The sequence below is a fragment of the Somniosus microcephalus genome, chromosome 3 (genome assembly GCF_052327205.1).
Source record: "Somniosus microcephalus isolate GS21.2 chromosome 3, FLI_Smic_1.0, whole genome shotgun sequence".
In the NCBI taxonomy this organism is placed as follows: domain Eukaryota; kingdom Metazoa; phylum Chordata; class Chondrichthyes; order Squaliformes; family Somniosidae; genus Somniosus; species Somniosus microcephalus.
In genome coordinates, this window is record NC_140989.1 from 303,501,013 (window position 1) to 303,522,463 (window position 21,451).

The 21,451-nt window shown below is 43.1% G+C and overlaps 1 protein-coding gene across 8 annotated transcripts in view; it reads left to right on the forward strand.

The window, feature by feature from the left end:
- Positions 1 to 21,451, forward strand: part of patj (PATJ crumbs cell polarity complex component) — a 471,326-nt gene that overhangs the window by 270,920 nt on the left and 178,955 nt on the right. For all 8 annotated transcript variants that reach the window (XM_085982870.1, XM_085982876.1, XM_085982869.1 and 5 more), the window contains one exon: positions 8,289 to 8,485. In XM_085982870.1, the coding sequence (XP_085838996.1) occupies positions 8,289 to 8,485 (197 nt within the window). The remainder of the gene's footprint in view (positions 1 to 8,288; positions 8,486 to 21,451) is intronic.

Below are 21,451 nucleotides of genomic sequence, written 5' to 3' on the forward strand. Positions count from 1 at the left end.
TATGACATAGAATACAAAGGATCAAAACAGCATGGAAATGCTGACAGTTTATCGCGCCTACCGTTGCCAACGGTAGAAGAGGCACCTGCAGTGGACCCAGTGGAGATGTTCCACTCAACCATAGTGGAATGTCTACCAGTAACAAATTCTACCATTGAAAAGGAAACGAGAAATGACCCGACTCTCTCACTAGTCTACGATTTAACGGTGAAGGGATGGCCAGCACATGGCGAACCACTGTTGCCAGCATTCTCGCAAAGAGGAGAACAGCTGTCAGTGTGCCGAGGAACCTTGATGTGTGGATCCAGAGTGGTGATTCCACCCAAACTCCAGGATAAAGTGCTAAAGGAGCTTCACGAGGGGCATCTGGGTGGAGTGAAAATGAAGAACCTAGCCAGAGCGTTTGTGTGGTGGCCAGGTATCGATGGAGACATCGAAGAAAGGACCAAGGGCTGTCTAGGATGCCAGAAGGTCCAAAACGCCCCACCACAAGCCCCTCTACATCCATGGGAGTGGCCCTCATCTCCATGGCGAAGGGTACACATCGACTTTGCTGGTCCATTTATGGACTCAATGTTCTTAATCGCGGTGGATGCACACTCCAAGTGGCCGGAGGTAATAAAGATGTCCTCCACCACCACGGAAAAAACCATCACAGTATTAAGGACCATATTTGCCAGGAATGGGCTGCCTGAACAGATCTGTTCTGATAATGGACCGCAATTTGTGTCCGACGAATTCAGGAAGTTCTTTAAAAAAACAATGGGGTTAAGCACTACACGTCCGCCCCATACCATCCCGCCACCAATGGATTGGCTGACAGGTTTGTCCAGACCTTCAAGAAGGCCATAAAGGCAATGGGTAATGAAGACATAAATCTACAGCATAAGGTAGATAACTTCTTGTTTGCATACAGGAATGCAACACGTGGTTACAAACCAAACTCCCGCCATGATGTTTTTCAATAGAAGACGAAGATGCCGGCTGGATTTGATCAAGCCAAACATCAGAAGGGATGTAGAGAACCGGCAATTTCAAGGCATGAATGAAAGGCCAACTAGAACCTTCCAGATAGGTCAACAAGTTTTGGCCCGGGACTACCGTACCGAGAAATGGCAGCCTGGAACTATTTGCACACGACTAGGACCGCTGATGTATACCGTGGACATTGGAGAAAGCATAATAAGGCGCCATGCTGACCAGATCATAGAGTCATCCGAAAAAGGACAACCTACACCACAACTCTATACGCCTAATGAAGCAGAGATACCCATAGTATCTACCTCCGATCCGGTGATACTGGAACCAGATGAACCCGATACTGGCATTCAAGACGAATCGACCTTGCCAAAAGAACCTACTACACCACCGAGGCGTTATCCGGACCGAGTCAGGAAGCCTTCAGAGAGACTGACTTATAATTGATTAACTGCAGCAAATGTGTAGATTATTGTTCTTGTAAACATGTTTATTAATGATTACTTAAAATGTTAAGTACTGGTTGTCTAAAAGGGGAGGAATTGTGGTGTATGTGCCTTTAAGAGCCCCTGTGTACTGTAATGCCGGTAGTGGCCACTCGGGCTATATAAGCCTGTATAGTGTCTCGTATCTTTTAGTTCACCTCCAGACTTTGTTCAGTAAACACCTGTTAAACCAACTCCTGCATTCCGTGTCTCCATTAACACACGGATACAACAGAAGCAACTGTGTATCTCCTTAACAAATGAGATTGAAGGATTGTGAAATTAACAGAGCAAGGAACTGATGAAGTGCAAATTAGAGTGGGTGAATTTAATGTCCAATCAGGTACAGAAAGAGAAATAGAGTGAAATAAAAACTGGATTAAGAGAAAGAAGAGACAGAAAGGAAAAGAAAAATGTTAAGTTTAAAATTTTACATTTTTATAATCTCCAACAATTAAAACCAGAAGGAATGATACTTGACACTTGTAACAGTTCATTTTCAGAGCCAGAGAGATTGGTTGGCAGTAATTAACATGCATAAGAACATAAGACGTAGGAGCAGGAGTAGGTCATTGGCCCCTCGAGCCTGCTCCGCCATTCAATAAGATCATGGCTGATCTGGATTATCATATAGTTAAAATGGTAGTTTGACTGAAAGGGACAAGACTTAACTTTCTGTGGCGAGTTTAGTTCGTATCTACCATGCAAATACAGCAACTTCACGGTGTTCAATGCATTTCAAACGGCGAGATGCCGATTTTGGGAAGCTAACCGCAAAACGGCGCATCTCAGACAGCAACCTTTTGGATTTCCGTGTTTAATCTTGCATCTGCCCTCATCTGAAGTTGCTGTAGCATTTGCGCATAAATAATGGTGAATGCCATTAGCCTCGCCATTATTTTGACAGCAAATTAAGGGCCATTATTTTTCTGGACCAGACCAAAATTATGAATAAAGTTCTAACAGTATAAGTGAAAATTTCTGGAATCTTTGGGGCACCTAGTGGCTAGACTTGCAAGCAGCATAATTAATAAGATACAAACTACAGGAAACACTTTTTTTATCTGGCACCGACTGGACCGGCGTGGTGCCGGTTGATCAAAAAGTCCGGATTACAGAGAGGTATACTTATCAAGGTATGAGAGCCCCGTACACGGCCACAGGTGCAGGAGCCCTGGTTACATGGCACTTGTGCAGGAGTCCCGGTTACACGGCCACAGATCCAGGAGTCCCTGTTACACGGCCACAGGTGCAGGAGCCCCGTACATGGCCACAGGTGCAGGAGTCCCGGTTACACGGCCACAGATCCAGGAGTCCCTGTTGCACGGCCACAGGTGCAGGAACCCTGGTTACACGGCCACGAATATATAGTAAAACTTATCCGAACCTACTCCTGAATTTTGCCAGTTAAGAGAGATTTCCGGATATTTAGATGCCGGCTAAAAGAGTTTCCTGCATTGCACAAATGTAGCCCATGATGTTCAAAATAATTCAGTGCTCACGTATATGTGTAAGTATTTCTGAAGGACTTTGTTCCTCTCCATGCCTGAACAGTACAAAGTTCTGTAATCTCTTATAGGGTTGCAATAATGAAAGTTGAGATAAATAAACTAATAAATATTTTAAAGTAATGTTTTCTATAAATACGAACATACAACATTGACAGGCAGGAGATAAACAGCTGGTCCATCAAGCTTGTTCCACATTTGTGATGCTTGGAGCATCAGGACTACACGCATTCTACCCCCAGCAGCCATGTAATCTCCTGGGAGAGGCATAAAACCGTTTATATAAAAAAAAGAGCTCAAAAGGTGGGGAAAATGGAAAATTTCTCGATGCCCCCCTCAGGTGATCGAACCAGTTCAGGAGACCACTATGACCATGCTTATATTAACTGGTAAATCACTTCCCTTTTGTAAGATGTTATCTCTGCTCCAGCCTAGAACTGTTCCAGCTCTACTTTGAAGGCATGCAGAGAGTCGGCACACTCCGCACGAACCAGCAACTTATTCCAACAGTCCACTACTCTCTGGGAAAAGAAAAAACACCTAACATCTAGCTTATTCCTACTCTTTAATTTAAATTCATGACCCCTAGTCCTCCTCCCCAGTCTGTCAAACTGAAATAATCTATCAATGGATATGCAATCCAGCCCTTTCATTATTTTATGTACCTCTTAATAGGTCGCCTCTAAGTCTACACTGCTCTAAAGTAAATAAACCCAGCTCTCGAAGCCTATCTGAGTAACTACGGTTCTTTAAGCTGGGAATCGTTCTTCTGGGCTCTGAATCTTTTCCAAGGCCACTATGTCACCCACCATGTGAGGGGACCAAAACTGGATGCAGTACTCTAAATGTGGTCTAACCATGCAAAATGACTTTGTTCTGATGACCCAACTTTCGTCGTTGCCTGAAATAATAGATTCTGGTTGAAAACATAGGCTTCCTTTTATTGTTCTAACATTTTAAAATCAAAAATAACACACAGGTTATTATCACTGTAGGCAAATTGAACCATGGACTGAATGTAAATATGTAAAGTCCCTCTAAGTAAATTTGTCTTATTAGTGCCAAGTTATGGATAGTTTTGTACAATGAGCTGGTGCCTATGAGAAATTGCTAAACGAAAACCAGATGTAAAGAACTCCATCCCACCTCTGATTGTTTTAAACATGTAATCATTTAAAATATAACCTAGCAGGTTCCTTAGGGAAAAAAAAGTCTGAAATGGAGCTTTGTGGTATAGTAATATTCATGAAGATGCCTTTGCTCAGTTCTCAGTGGGACCACAATATGTGCTTAAATACCAAGCCTATCAATATTCCCACTTCTTCTTTCATATGGTAGTAGCAAAGCAAATCAAATGTTGCGTGATCTTAGCTATTGGATCACAACTAATGTTATCTCTCAGGACACTGAAATTGCTGTTAAATCAACCTCCCGGTAACAGTAGCAAATCGAATATTCCTACTTGGTGATAGTCGCATGCGAGATCAGGATTCCTGCCTGAAGTTTGCAGTCTTGTGCTTCTCTGCATCACTCTGTTACTGCTTTGCAAAAACAAAAGTACTTTTGCATAGACCCCTAGGTTCCTGCCAACAGAAGCTTTTCAAACTTTTTTCATTGCCTTGTGTTAATGTCACAATGACGGTGAAGATGTTCCGTAGAAAGGGCCCATAATGCTGTCGTTGAGGACAAAGGTCATTTTTACAAAGGTTTCTCTTTGAATTTAAAAAAAAAGGATCTTTTGGCTGTTTTATTAGTGGGGGGAAAAAGCAGTGAATCCCACTCAACAGTTGGCCTGTGTGCTCAGCTAGAAACAAAGGCAAGCAACACGAACTGAGAAAGCCCACTCGCCGAGAGAATACTGAGGCAATCCTCCACCACCACCAGTTCCAGATGATCTCCAGGAGATTAGAAAAAGAGAAGAAAAAGGGAAAAAAAAAAGAAAATTCAGAAAAATAGGTGAGAGCGAATAGAAAAATAATATGCTAATACCACTATTACAGTGGACTGAAGGCTACAGTATGGCCCATATTTTCATAGCAATGGTCATGGGAACTGTATTTGCATTAGTTGCATTGCTGTGATGTTCAGTAAGACAGAATTATACATACTTAGAATCTGTCTATACAGACATTGCTGCTCACTGTACTCCCAGAATTTTCCAAGGATGTGAATTGGTGATTCTGATGATAATTGACCTTCAGGCTGGAGAGTGAGATCCTAATTGCAAGACTCCCACCAAAAGCAGCAGTCAGTAGGCCTGGTAGTTAGGTGCATAGTATGGTCCTATAAAAGCTACCTGAGCTGAGACATCTCCATGAATATTACTATATTCCAGGTTTTCATCTCCATTTGGACAGTTTACAAAAATACAATTTTTTTTTACAGGAGTGGGGAAGTTTGCTGTGCTATATTTTAATTATTAAAAATCAAAAATTAAATGGAAATGACAATCAGAATTTTATACCAGCACAAAAGGATGCCAATTGCACCTGTTCCGGTTCACAGAAAGAGCAAATCACTTTGTCCCAGTCCCCTGCCCTTTCCTAGTATCCTTTTTAAATTTTTATTTTTCAAATATTTATCCATTTCCCTTTTTAAAAGCGCTAATGGATTTTGTTTCCAGTACTACTACACATAGGGCATTCCATGCCATTAAAACACTCTGCCTATAAAGAAATTCTCCGTCCTAACATCTCCCTTCATTCTTTTAGCGATGATCCTAAATTTATCTCCGCTAGTTACTGACTCACCAACCGGTAGAAATTGTTTTTCCAACAGTCACCAAATCCTCCAGCAATCACCTCTCGCTTCCCGAGTACCAGCTCATAGTATTACAAAACTGTTCATAATGGTAATCAGTGCCTTCGTGAGAGTGATATCAGTGATGACAGGACAGCACACTCAGTTTAAAAGCCAACAGACTACCCCCAACATTTGTGCGATTGGTGAATTTTTCTGCTTTTAATTATATTTGTTTGTAGTGTGAGATGATGCTTCAAGTCTGTGTATTTCCCCATGTTGATAGCTCCACTAAACAGTTGAACATTGCAAGTGCAGAGGAATCTTATTAATTTTAGTAGGTTGAAACAGGCAAAATAAAATTGTGTTTTAACCAAGCTTGCATGTATCAGGGCAGTTGGGTGAGTCCTTACTATGTTCAGACTAGGATCTTACCAGAGCTTTGCTATCTTCTGTCATAAACTCTACATCTAAATTAATGTTTTGGACAAATACTACTGAAGTATGCGGCAGCTTGGAAGTGAATTAATTATTTGACAGGAGATAGTTACCACATGACTATACATCACCACCCTTCAAATTCCTAAGCACTGTGTAATTTGACACTCTTTATAAAAACTGCAGCGTTTGATTGTTTTCAACCCCACAATGGGCTCTGAAGAATTATTGTTATGGGAAAACCTTAATAGAACATTGACAACAGGCAATGCTGTGAAGGTTTGTGAAGGGGAGAGCATAATGATGAGATCTTCTAGCCAGCTTGGCTATGATAACTGCTTGGATTCTGCACATTGTGTTTTCGGCATCAGGTGAGTCAATTCAATAGTGTTGTGATTGATCTGTTCTTACATTTAATGAATTTTGATGCACTGCATTGCAAGAGTACCTTTATTATTTAGTAATGACCCTATACATGTTCAGATATTTCCACATTTACTGTTCTCATAGTAGGGAATCATCAACAAATTAATAAAGAAAATTTGAGGAAAAGATTTTTTTTTAAATAAAATCGCTAATGATCTCAACTGATACTCCAAACTATCTACGAGTGTTGGTGCTCAAGGGATACTTGAATACAGCAGATGTGTGATGGAGAATTCATCATCTAGCTTCAAATAGAATCCATAGATCCAGACCACTGCACGGTATGCAGTTTAATTCTTGATGGTGTTTCATTTACATCAGAATTCACCCCCTCAATTTTCCACAGGGCTTACTTTTCTACTGTTCAAATTTGAGTTTACTGAATTAGCCTAACAAATATTTATTCATATATCTGAATGTGTTGCACCAGTGAAGAATAGCTACCATGTAGCTGCCAAATTGAGGAGTTGTGCAATCTTTTCTAAAGTATTTTAAGGGGATAACATTAAGAAAATGATAGGGATTTAGGGCCTTTTGATGTACAAGACAGGAAGAAACGGGTGCTGTTGGTAAAATGAAGTAAGTATGGTAGACATAAAGACAATATTGCCTAATTGTATTTTGGTTAAGTAATAGAAATCAAAAGGTAGTGACCAGTGTTTATAGTTTTGGTATGACCATTGGAGTACCATTAGGTTCATTCCAGGAGCCTTTGCTTTTCATCTTTATAAATCATCTTGATGTTCATACTAAATGTAAAATGTCCAGACTTTCATATGATAGAAAGAAGGAAGAAAGAACTTGCATTTATATAGTGCCTTTCAAGACGTCAGGATGTCCCAAAGCACTTTACAGCCAATTAAATACTTTTGAAGTGTAGTCACTGTTGTAATGTGGGAAATGCAGCAACCAATTTGTGCACAGCAAGGTCCCGCAAATAGCAATGTGATAATGATCACATGATCTGTTTTAGTGATGTTGGTTGAGGGATAAACATTGGACAGGACACATACTCCTCTTCGAATAGTGTCATTTACTTCAACCTGAGCGGGCAGATGGGGCCTCAGTTTAATATCTCACCCAAAAGACAGCACCTCTGACCGTGCAGTACTCCCTCAGTACTGCACTGAAGTGTCAACCAAGATTATGTGCTCAAGTCTCTGGAGTGGGATTTGAACCCACAACCTTCTGGCTCAGGCAGGAGTGCTGTCACTTGGTTAAGTTGAAATGCAAGATGTTCCAAGGAAAGGAGTACCATTGAGAAAGATATACAGAGAACCAATAGCTGGGATACTGAAAGTGACATTTGATCAGAAATGGAAATTCATACATAGTATTAACTGAGGGACGATTACAAACTGAAAATTATATCACTAAGTAAGATACTTCAAGAAAATGATCTAGGCATATTTGTTGATTAATTAGCACCACACTCAGTGGTAGTATGTGCAAATGCAAAGAAGATTTGGAGAGTATAAGTAAACCAGTGCAACAGAATGGAACTAAAAGTCTTAATGGCACTCTGAACAGAGATGGCTATTTGGGATAGGAAACTATGTACTTTTTTTTTTAAAAGGTAGTCACGAGTCCTCAAACAGGATGAAGAAGTAAGGAATTGTCAATTCTTTTCCTATATTCTTTTGTTCTCATTACTGCAACTAAATATTGTCTGCATCTTTCTTGACGTACACAATTTTGTTTTTTTTTGCTGCAGAAAAGATCAGGCAGAAATACGGAGACCTGCCAGGAGATCTGCATATCATTGAGCTTGAAAAGGATAAAAATGGTCTGGGACTAAGTCTTGCTGGCAACAAGGACAGGTCTCGTATGAGCATCTTTGTAGTTGGCATCAATCCTGATGGTTCTGCAGGAAAAGATGGGAGAATAAGGATTGGAGATGAACTTTTGGAAGTAAGAGTTATTAATCATTTTGATAATGTAGAGCATATGTATCTATATCTGTCAACATGTAATGTAAATGTCATTTACTGGCTACTTCTATTGAGTGCATGAAGTGAAAGCTTTTTGCTTTATTTTTTCTCTTCAGTTGTTCCTTCTTTTCCCCTTCAAGTTCAGTGATCCAATTATGTAGGAAAGTGAACTTTAATCATCCCATTTTAATATTCATATTAATTCGATAATTAATTCATAAATTTAATTTGGAAATTAGGTATTGATGCCAATCACACCTTACCAGCTGATATTTCAGAGAAATTCTACATGAATGTTCACACATTCCCTTAATCGACTTTTTTAGGATTAATCATACAGTGAGAAGCACAGAATAACCATGGGTTATTGCTTATGGTTGAAGTCTTAATGACTTAGGGAAAAGTGTATGAAAGGTGTTTTATATTTCCTTGAATAAAACTTGATTGTCTAACCAGAAGTGCAAGGAGCTCATGGATTTCTTTGTCATGAAAATAGAGCGCAATCTGTTCAGCTGCCTCTGCTTCTTCCCCCTGGCTCCCCTTACCCACCAAGGCAACTCCGCAATCCTTCTCCTTTCCACCCCTCCCACAGCACAGAATTGGCCTAACCAGAGTCATAGATGGCAGTCTATGTGACTATGACTGTGATGCATTATCCCTCCTTGTCTTCCTCAGCCTCTCTGATACGGTCGACCACACCATCTTCCTCCAGCTAATGTCGGAGCAACCCAACTCGGACAGCAACTTTTGGATATTCAGATTTTAACCTCCAATTTAAAATTGTTGTCCTTAAGTTGAAATTCCTCAGTGGCCTTGCCGTTTTTTATCTCTAGAATTACTTCCAGTTCTACAACACCACTGCCACCCCCATTCCCAGACACTCCATTTCTTTGACTTGTTGTGGATCTCCCCTCTCCTAGTCCCCATCCTCTGGAATTTCCTCTCTAAACCCCTCTATTTCTCTACCTTCCTCTCCTCCATTAAGACCCTGCTAGACTCCTGGTCTCAAAGGAAAGTTTAACATTTACCTTTTTTGGACTCTTTTATAATCTTCAGAGCAGCCATCACTGAGCAGGGCAGCCCCGGCGAACACTCCACTCGCACGACAGTTAATAGGACCATGATTTGCATACATATACATGGCTCCCGCCTGATTTAGACTGTGGTTAAAATCTTGTGAAGCCCGGAGACCGACAGGAAAGTAATCTTCCTTCAAAAGAATTCTTACTCATTTTCAAAGCCTCATTTGTTCGGTCGAGTCTTTGAATCATTCAGAAGGAAAGTGATTCATAGATACAACACAACTGTATCTTAATTGAGAGCATTTTCAAGTAGAATTACTTGAATGAAATTCATTTTTTTTGGTTTGCAATGAATTTACTTAACGTTTGACCCTGACTAATATCCATTTGAAAGAAAATGATTTAAGGATTTTTTCAGACTAAGACTGAGTTCCTGAAATCATTTCTTCATTCATGTCACAATGCCTACTGGAGAAATTGAAAATGGATGCTTTTGTAAATTGATCACAGACAGGAGAAGGATAATGACGGGCACAAGTCTTAATATACTCATTACATATTTTTGCTGAAAGCTCGTCATATTTCCAACTTAGTGGTAGTTGAATGAAGCAGAAAATATTCACTGCTGCATCAGCTCAGGTATATTCACATTGTAAATCTCTCATCGTTGGCTGCTTACTGAATATAAAATCAGGATTGCTCGATACTGACATTCACTAATTTGAACAGTATAGTTCTTAGTGTGATCCATAAAACAATTATCAGTGAAAGGACATCCCTATTTGTTGTCGTTGAACCTAGATTTCCAGACACCAGGACATTACTCTTAAAATCATGATTCAATGTACTGTGCTCCATTCACCCATATAAATCTGTGTTTTAATTGCTAGCCTCAGCCAATATTTAGATTTTAATTTAAAAACTAATTTAAACTTTGATATTGTCAGGAAGATTGGCAACATATGCATTTCAAAAGGTCTCTGCTTCCTGAGACAAATGCAAATCTTTAGTGTTCAAGATTTATGATTCACTAAGCTGTTTTCATTACAATGAAATATGTACCCCAGTATTACAGTTCTCCTATAAAGGTGGTGCTGTAATTAGATATGGATTTTTGTTGACCCTGACCATCACTATTTGGCTCTCGTGAGGTATTACATCTGATGGTAGTCAAATTGTTGGCTACCATTTGGTCATCAATTAAAATTGATGGACCTATCTGATTGACCTATTTTTTGAAAAAGAAGACAAATAGGTTGAAAATCATTACAAACTGACATGGCGTGGGATTCTGTAGATTGCTCATTTGCATTACACTTGATCAGTTCTGTATTTTGTTGTAACAATGGAAACACTACGAAGGATATTGGGTAAGGAATCTTGCAGTCTTGCAGGTCGGCAAAGTAGTGAATATGTAAAGAAAAAGAGGAAGCAGTATTTCAACTTTTTCATTGCTATCTTCAATAAGGAGATAAAATAGCATCTTGCAGCTATATTATTACGACTTCAGTGCATAAAATTTCAGTCACGTAAAATATGGAAACGCATCAATAGATATCGAATAATAATATCCTGTAGCCACAAAATGTCAAAAGAGCATCCTCCTGATAAAAACTAGAAAAGAAGTGATTCTGGCTAGGCCAGACCCTAGTACTTTTCCCCTATATGTACTCATTACTCTACTGTCAGCTGACTCCTGACAGATCACCTTACATTTCTTTTTAGAGAGATACGATCAGCACTTAGAAAACTCCAGTTGATGAAGTTGACTCTGAGCATGGGCCTGATGATTCAGATGAGAGCTATGCCATCTTTTTGTTTCCTTATCAAAACCTACCTATCCTTATTCATGAAGACGCATGGTACTCCTGCTCTTCAACTCGTGATTAATTGCCACAAGAACCTACAAGCCACTGTCTAGATTGACCATCTTTAATTTATCACATAAATTTCAGAACTAAAACCCATCTGGTTACTAATACATGAAATCAGTTAATCTACTGATATTACTTAATCACCAAAGCTCCTTACTAGTTTTCATAATGGCTATGTTTTGGGGGTGAGACCCCATATACTGCTTTCTACACACCATCCCCAGCCAACTCGACAGGCAATCTGTTTCTAAGATTGCTAGAAATTTTGTAGGGTGGCCTAGAGATGAGTATTTCCTGATTTGTTTTCTCCCTCATTGTGCGGTCATGTGTGGTGTTTGCCCACTGCTTCATCACAGTATCACAATTGAGATCAGGAACTCCTCCAGGCCCCACAAGGAAAGTGCGAGCCTCTGCTGCCCTGGGTTCTCTCTTTCCCCCCCCCCCCCCCCAGCCACAAGACCCTTGCAGCATTCACACTCCTGAACTTGCCGTCTTCTGTTGCTGGCCAGCTGCCACTTTCTGCTGGAAATGGCCAAGTAGCTGACTGGCACATTCAGATGAGGCCTGGCAGTTAAAATCCTCCGACTCACGCTCCCACGCAGACTGCCATCTGCTCCCATCAGCTTCCAGCCAGGTGTTTAAATTGGCTCTCCGAGGCAAAAGATACCAATCACCACTTCGGAAACTAACCAATCACCATTTCTGTTTACTAAATAACGACCAATCAGCAACTGGCAAGCACCAGAAATCCAGTCGAATCAAAGATTTTTAAACTGCTTTCAGCCACTCTCTTGGTTTCGAAGCCAGCCCAGTTTATATCCATATAAATAGCATTTGTAACATCATAGGCGCAGAAAAATAAATTCACACCCAAATGATTCAACTTAACCATGCAATTATCTTTATGCTATTGTGTAGAAAGATTTCCTCTGGAGATGAAGCCCCTTGTCAAGCTACTTTTAGTTTAGTTATATAGAGAAGAGGGCTTATTCTGCCAATTCCTGATGCACCCCAATGCAAACTTGCTAGATTCAATAAGCCCAGCCATATGGTACCCTTACTCTTCTGGCACCTTTTCCTCATTCAAGCACTATCTTCCACACTCCAAATTCTCTTTTAAAATGCTTGTCATCTCCTAGCCTCTTAAATCCCACTGTGATTTCCGCACCGAGATCTCCACTTGGAGACCCTCCAGTGAACAACTCCTCATCCGTGGAAATTGTAATCTGCAGTTTAATTGTCCTTGCCCATTCTCCTTTAATCTCTCCACTCTCCTGTTTTCAATTAACCTTACACTATATAAACTTCCCAACAGCCACCCCCTCAGTCTCACCATTTCATAAGGTTGTGCCAACTCTGAGGTTTCAACCATAGATAAGGTTATCTGACTAACACTTTGTCTTCCTTACCATCCGCATCTCGCTCCCTACCTCCAACCCCACTACCATCACTTTCTGCTCATGGAAAAAAAACTTAATCCTGTTCCCTCACCAGCATGCTCACAAATTCCCAACTCCCCTTCCCCTCACCCTGTACCCATTACAGCACTGCTGCCACTAGTGGCCTGCTCAACCGATCCCTCACTTCTGCCTTTGATGCTCTCATCCCCACCATCCTACCATCTTCGCAGCTGAAAGTTTGAGGGCTGCAGATCTTGAGCGTACCAGGTGCACATCTATTCTTTTTATCCACCACCAGATCTGTGTTAACCATATTGAGTGTTACTGTGCCTCTCTCTTCAGTCAAATCCTCCTTCTACTCCTGGATCAGGCTGGCAGTTAAAAACAACTGCAGCTCCTTTTATCCACACAAACTGCCTCCTCAAACCCTCTTGACTCAGTGGTAGCCCTCTTGCCTCTGAGTCAGAAGATTGTGGGTTCAAACCCTACTCCTGGACTTGAATCTATAATCTAGGCTGACACTTCAGTGCAGTACAGAGCCCTGCTGCATTGTTGAAGGAGCCGCCTTTCAGATGAGATGTAAAACAGAGGAACTGTCTGCCTATTTAGATGGATGTAAAAGATCCCATGGCACTTCTTGAAGGAAGAGCATCGTTCTCCTGACGTCCTGATCAACATTCATGCTTCAACAATACCACCAAAACAGATTAACTAGTTGTTCACCTCACTGCTGTTTGTGAGACTTGCTGTGCACAAATTGGCTGCCATAGTTGCCTACAAGTGACTACATTTCAAAAAGTAATTAATTACTGTAGCATTTTGAGGAGTTCTGAGGCCCTGTTAAGCAGATAATAGGTAAAGAATCAAGTTCAGGCACCCATCTTTGAATGATGTTACTCTAGGTTTGTGAGCTCAGCCACAGAAACCCCACAGTGCAGATGGAGGCCATTTCGGCCCATCGAGCCTGCACCGACACATATCCCACCTGATCCCCGTAACCCCTACACCAACACCAACACATATCCCACCCTATCCCCGTAACCCCACGTATTTAATCCCCCTAACACTAAGGGTCAATTTATCATAGCCAATCAACCTAACCCGCACATCTTTGGACTGTGGGAGGAAACCGGAGCACCCGGAGGAAACCCACGCAAACACAGGGAGAATGTGCAAACTCCACACAGACAGTCACCCGAGGCCGGATTCGAACCCAGGTCCCTGGCGCTGTGAGGCAACAGTGCTAACCACTATGCCACCGTGCTGTTCCATAGTTGCTCAGATAAAGGTATGCAATATAAACAATGTGCTAATAGAATAGCATACAATGTTCCGTTTAAGCTGTGCAGCGATGCAGCGCTCTGGAGGTCATGCGCAGCTGCCTCACTAGCTTTTGAAGGGAAAAATCGTGCATGTGTGGAATTTTGAATAGGCCTCGCAGCCCGTTAGAGGGGCCACGTGGCCCCCCCAAAATTAGAGGGAACATTGATAACATGTTAATTTAATTGGCATATTTTACTAATAACAGCTCAAATAATATGCCTGTATATTTGTAAAAGAACTACGGGAGTGCTATAATAATTCCGTGTTTTAGTTTGGTGAAGTGACATTTAATTCAGAAATTCTGTTACAGATGTTGGTCAGTATCTTTCAACAAGCATTACTTCCTGTAACAGCCTTCCTAGTCTTTACTCTGAAAATATTGAGATGTTAGCAGACACATTTCTAATTCGCCTGCCTGCATGACATCAAAGAAATAATTTGCATTTATTAAGTCATGAATGAATCAAAATTTCCTCCCAAGTAAATATTGGGAAGACCAAAACCATCATTTTTGCCCCACCCCCGTTGCCCCCCAAATACATCACTCCCTTGCCACTGACTCCATCCCACTTTGGCATTCTGTTTGATCCAGAGCTGGGCTTCGACTGTAATGTATATACCTTTTAAGGGGGGAACTATCTTTTACAGCTCATGTATACTGCAGTACCGGCAGTGACCACACCTGTATATAGCACTGAGTAGTAATCTGTACAGATCAGTTCCCGTGTGAGCCACGTTGAGTAAACACCTGTTGTACCGTTCTCCTGCAGTCTGTGTCTTATTATACACAGACACAACATTGGCAACAAGGCAAGTTCGAACCTACCTGCAACTCTGCATCACCCCCCGGGATTCGTTCCTGGAGATCAGTGGATTGGAGGTCAAGGCCAGAGACTCGGGCGTCGACCACGGGCAACCGCCCAGTCATCCAGCAGAGACTCGAGAATTGCGGGGGAGGCTGTCGAGAGCCAGGCTTGGCTTTCCAGTCGAGGTGGTCCAGCGAAACGGGCTGGCAACAGGTAGTGCGCAGACCCTTCCCGGACAGCGGCGGGCTAGAGCCCGACCAAGCAGCACAGCAAAGGGCCGAGCAGCGTTGACGGGGGCGAGAGAGAGAGGGCAGAGCGCACAGGGCGCAGCCGGTGTTCAGGGGCCGAGGAGAGGGAGAGAGACGCGCAGAAACCCGCGAAGCGCCGCCATTGCCACAAGGACCGCCGAGAGCGGCGTTGGCAGCAGCGCAGGAGAAGTGCGCGAAACCTACAGGGCGCTGCCATTGCCACGAGAACCGCCGGGAGCGGCGTTGGCAGCAGCAGGGGAGGAAGGAAAGTGCGGGAGACGCCATTTTAAACCATTGGGAGATGCCATTTTAAACCACACCCAAAATACCGAAGAGTGGCAGTATCACCGCATTTGACAATGAAGTCGAAGATTGGACTACATATGTCGAACGAATAGAGGTATACTGCAAGGCAAATGGGGTGTCAGATGACAAGAAAGCGTCGGTATTGTTAAATTTAATGGGTGCAAAGACGTATGGGTTATTAGGAAATCTAGTAACCCCAACGAAGCCAATGGAAAAGAGTTTTGAAGACATTGTAACGATACTACAGGAACATTTAAACCCCACACCGCTGCTGATAGCAGAAAGATTCAAGTTTCACAAACGGAACCAGCATAAGGATGAAAGCAATGCTGATTATTTAACAGAACTGCGCAAACTATCGAAACATGGCCAGTTTGGAGCGGGACTGGCAGATACCTTAAGGGACAAGTTTGTGTGTGGGCTTCAAAGTGAAGGAACCCATAAACGGCTTTTATCTGAAAAGGACCTTACGCTGGAAAAGGCTTTCAGCATTGCGGTATCATATGAAGCAACAGCACGGGGTGCTGCAGAGATACAACAGAGACCGCAACAATATGGCACAAACAAAATGTCATATGGAACAGAGAAGTGCTATCGCTGCGGCAGAACAACACACGACCAGAATGATTGCTGGTTCAAAGACAAAGTGTGCAGACAGTGTGGAAAAGTAGGACACATAGCACGAGTCTGCAGGTCGGGAAAGAAAATCAGCAATAAGAAACCTACCAAAGAAAAGTACAAGAAGGTACATAAGATGACGGAGAATAGTTCAGACGAACAAAAGAGTGATAACGACTCCGAAAGCAGGGAACTGAGTTGTCTGAAACTACATAATGTGATCACAACGGAGGATCACCGAACCATTTGGGTCACTCTCAAGATAGCAGGAGTCCAGGTAAAAATGGAATTGGACACAGGATCAGCCCTAACAGTCATAAACCGACAGGACTACGAGCGGCTATTCTCACACATACCCTTGAGAGACACAAAAATTATTTTGAAAACGTACACGGGGCAAAAAGTCTACCCCAAAGGAAAAATAAGGGTGACCATTATATATAACGGTAAGGAAACACCAAAGCTAGACCTGTATGTATTGCAAGATGGAGGACCACCATTACTGGGACGTGAATGGATCCGGAAAATACAACTGGATTGGCATTCCATACAGGCACTGACTGTGGCTGACAAAAAGGATGACGACGTCACACCTGGGCGACTGTCAAAGATCCTAACTGACGCGAAAGAAGTGTTCCAGCAAGGACTCAGAACACTAAAAGGCATGACAGCGACGATTAAAATTGAAGAAAACGCAAGCCCAAAATTTTTTAAGGCCAGACCGGTACCTTATGCAATCCGCCCAGCCGTCGAAGCAGAGCTGGAGAATCTGGAACGTTCAAGTGTACTGTCCAAGGTAGACTGGAGCAAGTGGGCTACACCCATCATCCCTGTGATGAAAAAGTCGTTGAGCAGCACGCCTGGGGAACCAAGGAAGGTTCGCATCTGTGGGGACTTTAAGGTGACAGTGAACCCGGTCCTTCACACCGTACAATATCCACTTCCGCGGATTGAAGATATTTTCGCCTCGCTATCTGGCCCAGGCGTATCTGCAAATGGAGGTAGAAGAAGCATCAAAAAAATACCTCACAATCAACACCCATAAAGGTCTCTACCAATACAACCGGCTGGTATTCGGGGTAGCATCAGCTCCGGCTATTTGGCAGAGGGCAATGGAACAAGTCCTGCATGGGATCCCAGGGACCCAGTGTTATTTGGACGACATCCTGGTCACGGGCGAAAATGACAGTGATCAAATGCCAACCTGGAGCAGGTGCTCACTAGATTGCAGGAATATGGGCTCCGAGCTAACCGCCCCAAATGCGAGTTTTTTAGAAAACCGATCTCGTATTGTGGCCACGTTATCGATAAAGAGGGGTTACATAAGTCCCCAGAGAAGCTTGAGGCAGTAGTCAAGGCTCCAGCACCGGAAAATGTGTCACAACTGCAGTCGTTCCTCGGGCTGGTAAACTACTACCATAAGTTCTTGCCAAATTTGTCTACAATACTACACCCACTGAACACCCTACTGCAAACTGGGGTGCCATGGAAGTGGAGTGACGAATGTAGACGAGCTTTCCAGAAGAGCAAAACACTAATCACATCGAAAGAGGTATTGGCCCATTACAACCCAGCATTACCAATTCGGTTGGCATGTGATGCGTCACCCTATGGCATTGGAGCGGTGCTGTCACACAAATTCTCGGACAGCTCAGAGAGGCCAATAGCCTTTGCGTCACAATCACTAACCTCAGCCGAGCGTAACTACGCCCAGATTGACAGGGAGGCCCTCAGCCTAGTGTGGGGAGTGAAAAAGCTCAATCACTATCTGCACGGGCAGAAATTCACCTTGCTGACTGATCACCAGCCTCTTGTCTCCATTTTTAGTCCGAAGAAGGGCGTTCCGGTGATTGCGCAACGACTACAAAGATGGTCACTTTTTCTAGGGGCGCACCACTATGAGATTGAATATAAGGGCACGAAACAGCATGGAAATGCTGATGGGCTATCACGCCTGCCACTGCCTACTGCGGAGGAAGCACCAGCAGTGGATCCTGTTGAAATATTCCATTCGACTATAGTTGAATACCTACCGGTAACTAACACTTGTATCGAAAAGGAAACCCGAAATGACCCGACGTGTCTCGGGTATATGATTTGACAGTGAAGGGCTGGCCAGCACATGGCGACTCACTGTTGCCAGCATTCTCGACGAGAGAACAGCTGTCAGCGTGCCGGGGGACCTTGATGTGTGGATCCCGAGTGGTAATTCCACCCAAGTTAAGGGATAGAGTGCTCAGTGAGCTTCATGAGGATCATCTGGGAGGGGTAAAAATGAAAAGCCTAGCCAGGGCTTATGTGTGGTGGCCGGGAATCGATAAACAAATCGAGGACCTGACCAAGAGCTGCTCCGGATGCCAGAAAGTCCAAAATGCACCACCACATGCCCCTCTACACCCATGGGAGTGGCCCTCATCTCCATGGCAACGGGTGCATATTGATTTTGCTGGTCCATTCATGGACTCAATGTTTTTAATAGCCGTGGATGCGCACTCGAAATGGCCTGAGGTCATCAAAATGTCCTCCACCACCACGGAGAAAACTATTGCAGTCCTACGGACCATTTTTGCCAGGAATGGCTTGCCAGAACAGATTTGCTACGACAACAGACCACAGTTTGTGTCCGAAGAGTTCCGGAGGTTCTTGAAAAAGAATGGGGTAAGGCATTACACATCCGCCCCGTATCATCCAGCCACAAATGGATTGGCTGAGAGGTTCGTACAAACCTTTAAGAAGGCAATAAAGGCCATGTACAATGACAACATTCCGCTGCAGCACAAGGTGGATAATTTCCTGTTCGCCTACCGGAATGCGACACATGCAGTCACCGACCAGGCCCCAGCCATGATGTTCTTTAACCGAAGGTTAAGATCTCGCCTGGATTTGCTGAGACCAAACGTACAAAGAGATGTTGAGAGTAAGCAATTGCAGCACATCCATGAGAAGCCAACAAGGAGCTTCAATGTAGGGCAACCAGCCTTGGCCCGCGACTACCAAACAGAAAAATGGCAGCCAGGAACGATATGCACATGGCAGGGCCCACTAATGTACACAGTGGACTTTGGGGAGAACATCGTGAGACGCCATGCTGACCAGATCCTAGAGTCACAGGAACAAGTCAGCCCCATGCCTCGCCCATACATACCTGGCGATGAACCCGACGTACAGGTAGCATCTACCCCAGAAACAGTAGCATCGGAAGCTGATGAACCAACCGACGACGGGGGGGCCAGAATCGCCTCTGCACCAAGAGCAAGACACTCCGGAAAGGCGCTATCCAGAAAGGATCAGGAAGCCTCCCCAAAGACTGAATATATAAATAGACTATTTTCAGCTAATGTTGCATGTTAAGTGTTAATTGTAATTAGTTTGATATTTAATTGTTAAATGAGTGTTACGGTACTGTTAATCTAAAAGGGGAGGAATTGTAATGTATATACCTTTAAGGGGGGAACTATCTTTTACAGCTCATGTATACTGCAGTACCGGCAGTGACCACACCTGTATATAGCACTGAGTAGTAATCTGTACAGATCAGTTCCCGTGTGAGCCACGTTGAGTAAACACCTGTTGTACCGTTCTCCTGCAGTCTGTGTCTTATTATACACAGACACAACATCGACCACATTGGCCCAGATTTTGCAGTGGTAATGACAGCGAACTCTCAGCATTCCCCATCATTACCCCTCTGAAACTGACCGTAACTTCAGGATTTAGCACGTGCAGCTAAACACGAAAATGCTGCTCCACCACAGGCTGTGCAATGCACCCCCTTCCCTCCCCGCCCCCCCCCCCCCCCCAATAGCCTGAAATCAGTGGAACTGACGAAAACCTAAGCTTTCCTGCGCTAATATCGATGTTAAACACCCCATTGAATGTTAAACCTTGTTAGAGTAGGTGTAACTGGGGTTTTAACAGTGCATTGACAGCTGAACAACCATTCTGGCTCAGAAAAACTAATTTTATATTTGTAGAATGTCAAATTTCTTCATTATGAAAGAAAATGTTTTTAAATGTAGTAATTTTAAGTTTATTCATGATATTTCAGCTTCTACCTTAACCCCACATGTATGTCCCAATCTTTATTTTGCTCTGTAACAAATTTAAAATTGCAGATTTATTTACTGGTTTGCTGCCTGTGAGAATTCTTCAATGGCCCTGAAATTGCGGTCAGTGGCATAGCTAAGGTGTACACCGCTGACCTCGGAACGAAATCCACACTTAACTCGAGCAATGCCTCAAGCAAAAACTTGGAGTTGTGCGCAGCGTAGTGGCCCAGGGACGCACCGTTGTGCGCCAGTGTACCTGGGATCACGTGGAGCGGTGCTCCTTTCACTAGTTGATCAGGAAACATAGAAAGCTCCATTTGACGAATATGCTTTAAAGAAAAATGCATGTCAATTGGAATCCAGCTTACAGCAGAGTTAAGTATAGCAACCTGATAGCCTCACTATAAATACTGGCTGGCCTTCACTCTTAGAACGCAAAACCCGTCCCCTCAGAATTGTGACGACCAAACCGTTTAGTCAATGGAAGTACAGATTTTTGGTTGACAGTCAATTTTGATATGAGAAGACTGACGCTGCAAGATTTTTAAAAAAGATTAAACAGTCTCATCCCTCAAACTGAGCCTTTACAGCTGTCTGGTAGGTTCATTTACGTGTTTATTTTTAATAATTATGGCCCTGAAATTGCAATTTTCTAATTTCTCGGGGCCCCCCCCCCCCCTTTACGCTGTGCAAACAGCCTCTTGCGCCTGTTTGCACCAGCTGTAAAATTTTCCCATGTAATTGAAACGCAGTTGGTGGTCAATTAGCCCAACTTTTCGCCAGCAATGAGGATTTGAAAGTCGCAGCAGATCATCTTTCTATTCGGAACTTGACATCACAAGTTTGGGATTTAGCGCATGCGGAAATCCCGAGCTTGTGGTCAAATTCATAGAAACATAGAAACGTAGAAGATAGGAACAGGAGTAGGCCATTCGGCCCCTCGAGCCTGCTCCGCCATTCAATAAGATCATGGCTGATCATCCAAACTCAGTACCCTGTCCCTGCCTTCTCCCCATATCCCTTGATCCCTTTAGCCTTAAGAAATATATCTAACTCCTTGAATATATTTAATGAATTAGCCTCAACTGCCTTCTGTGGTAGAGAGTTCCACAGGTTCACCACTCTGGGTGAAGAAATTCATCCTCATCTTGGTCCTAAATGGCTTACCCCTTATCTTTAGACTGTGACCCTTGGTTCTGGACTCCCCTGCCATCGGGAACATCCTTCCTGCATCTAGTCTGTCTAGCCCTGTTAGAATTTTATAAGTTTCAATGAGATCCCCTCTCATTCTTCTAAACTC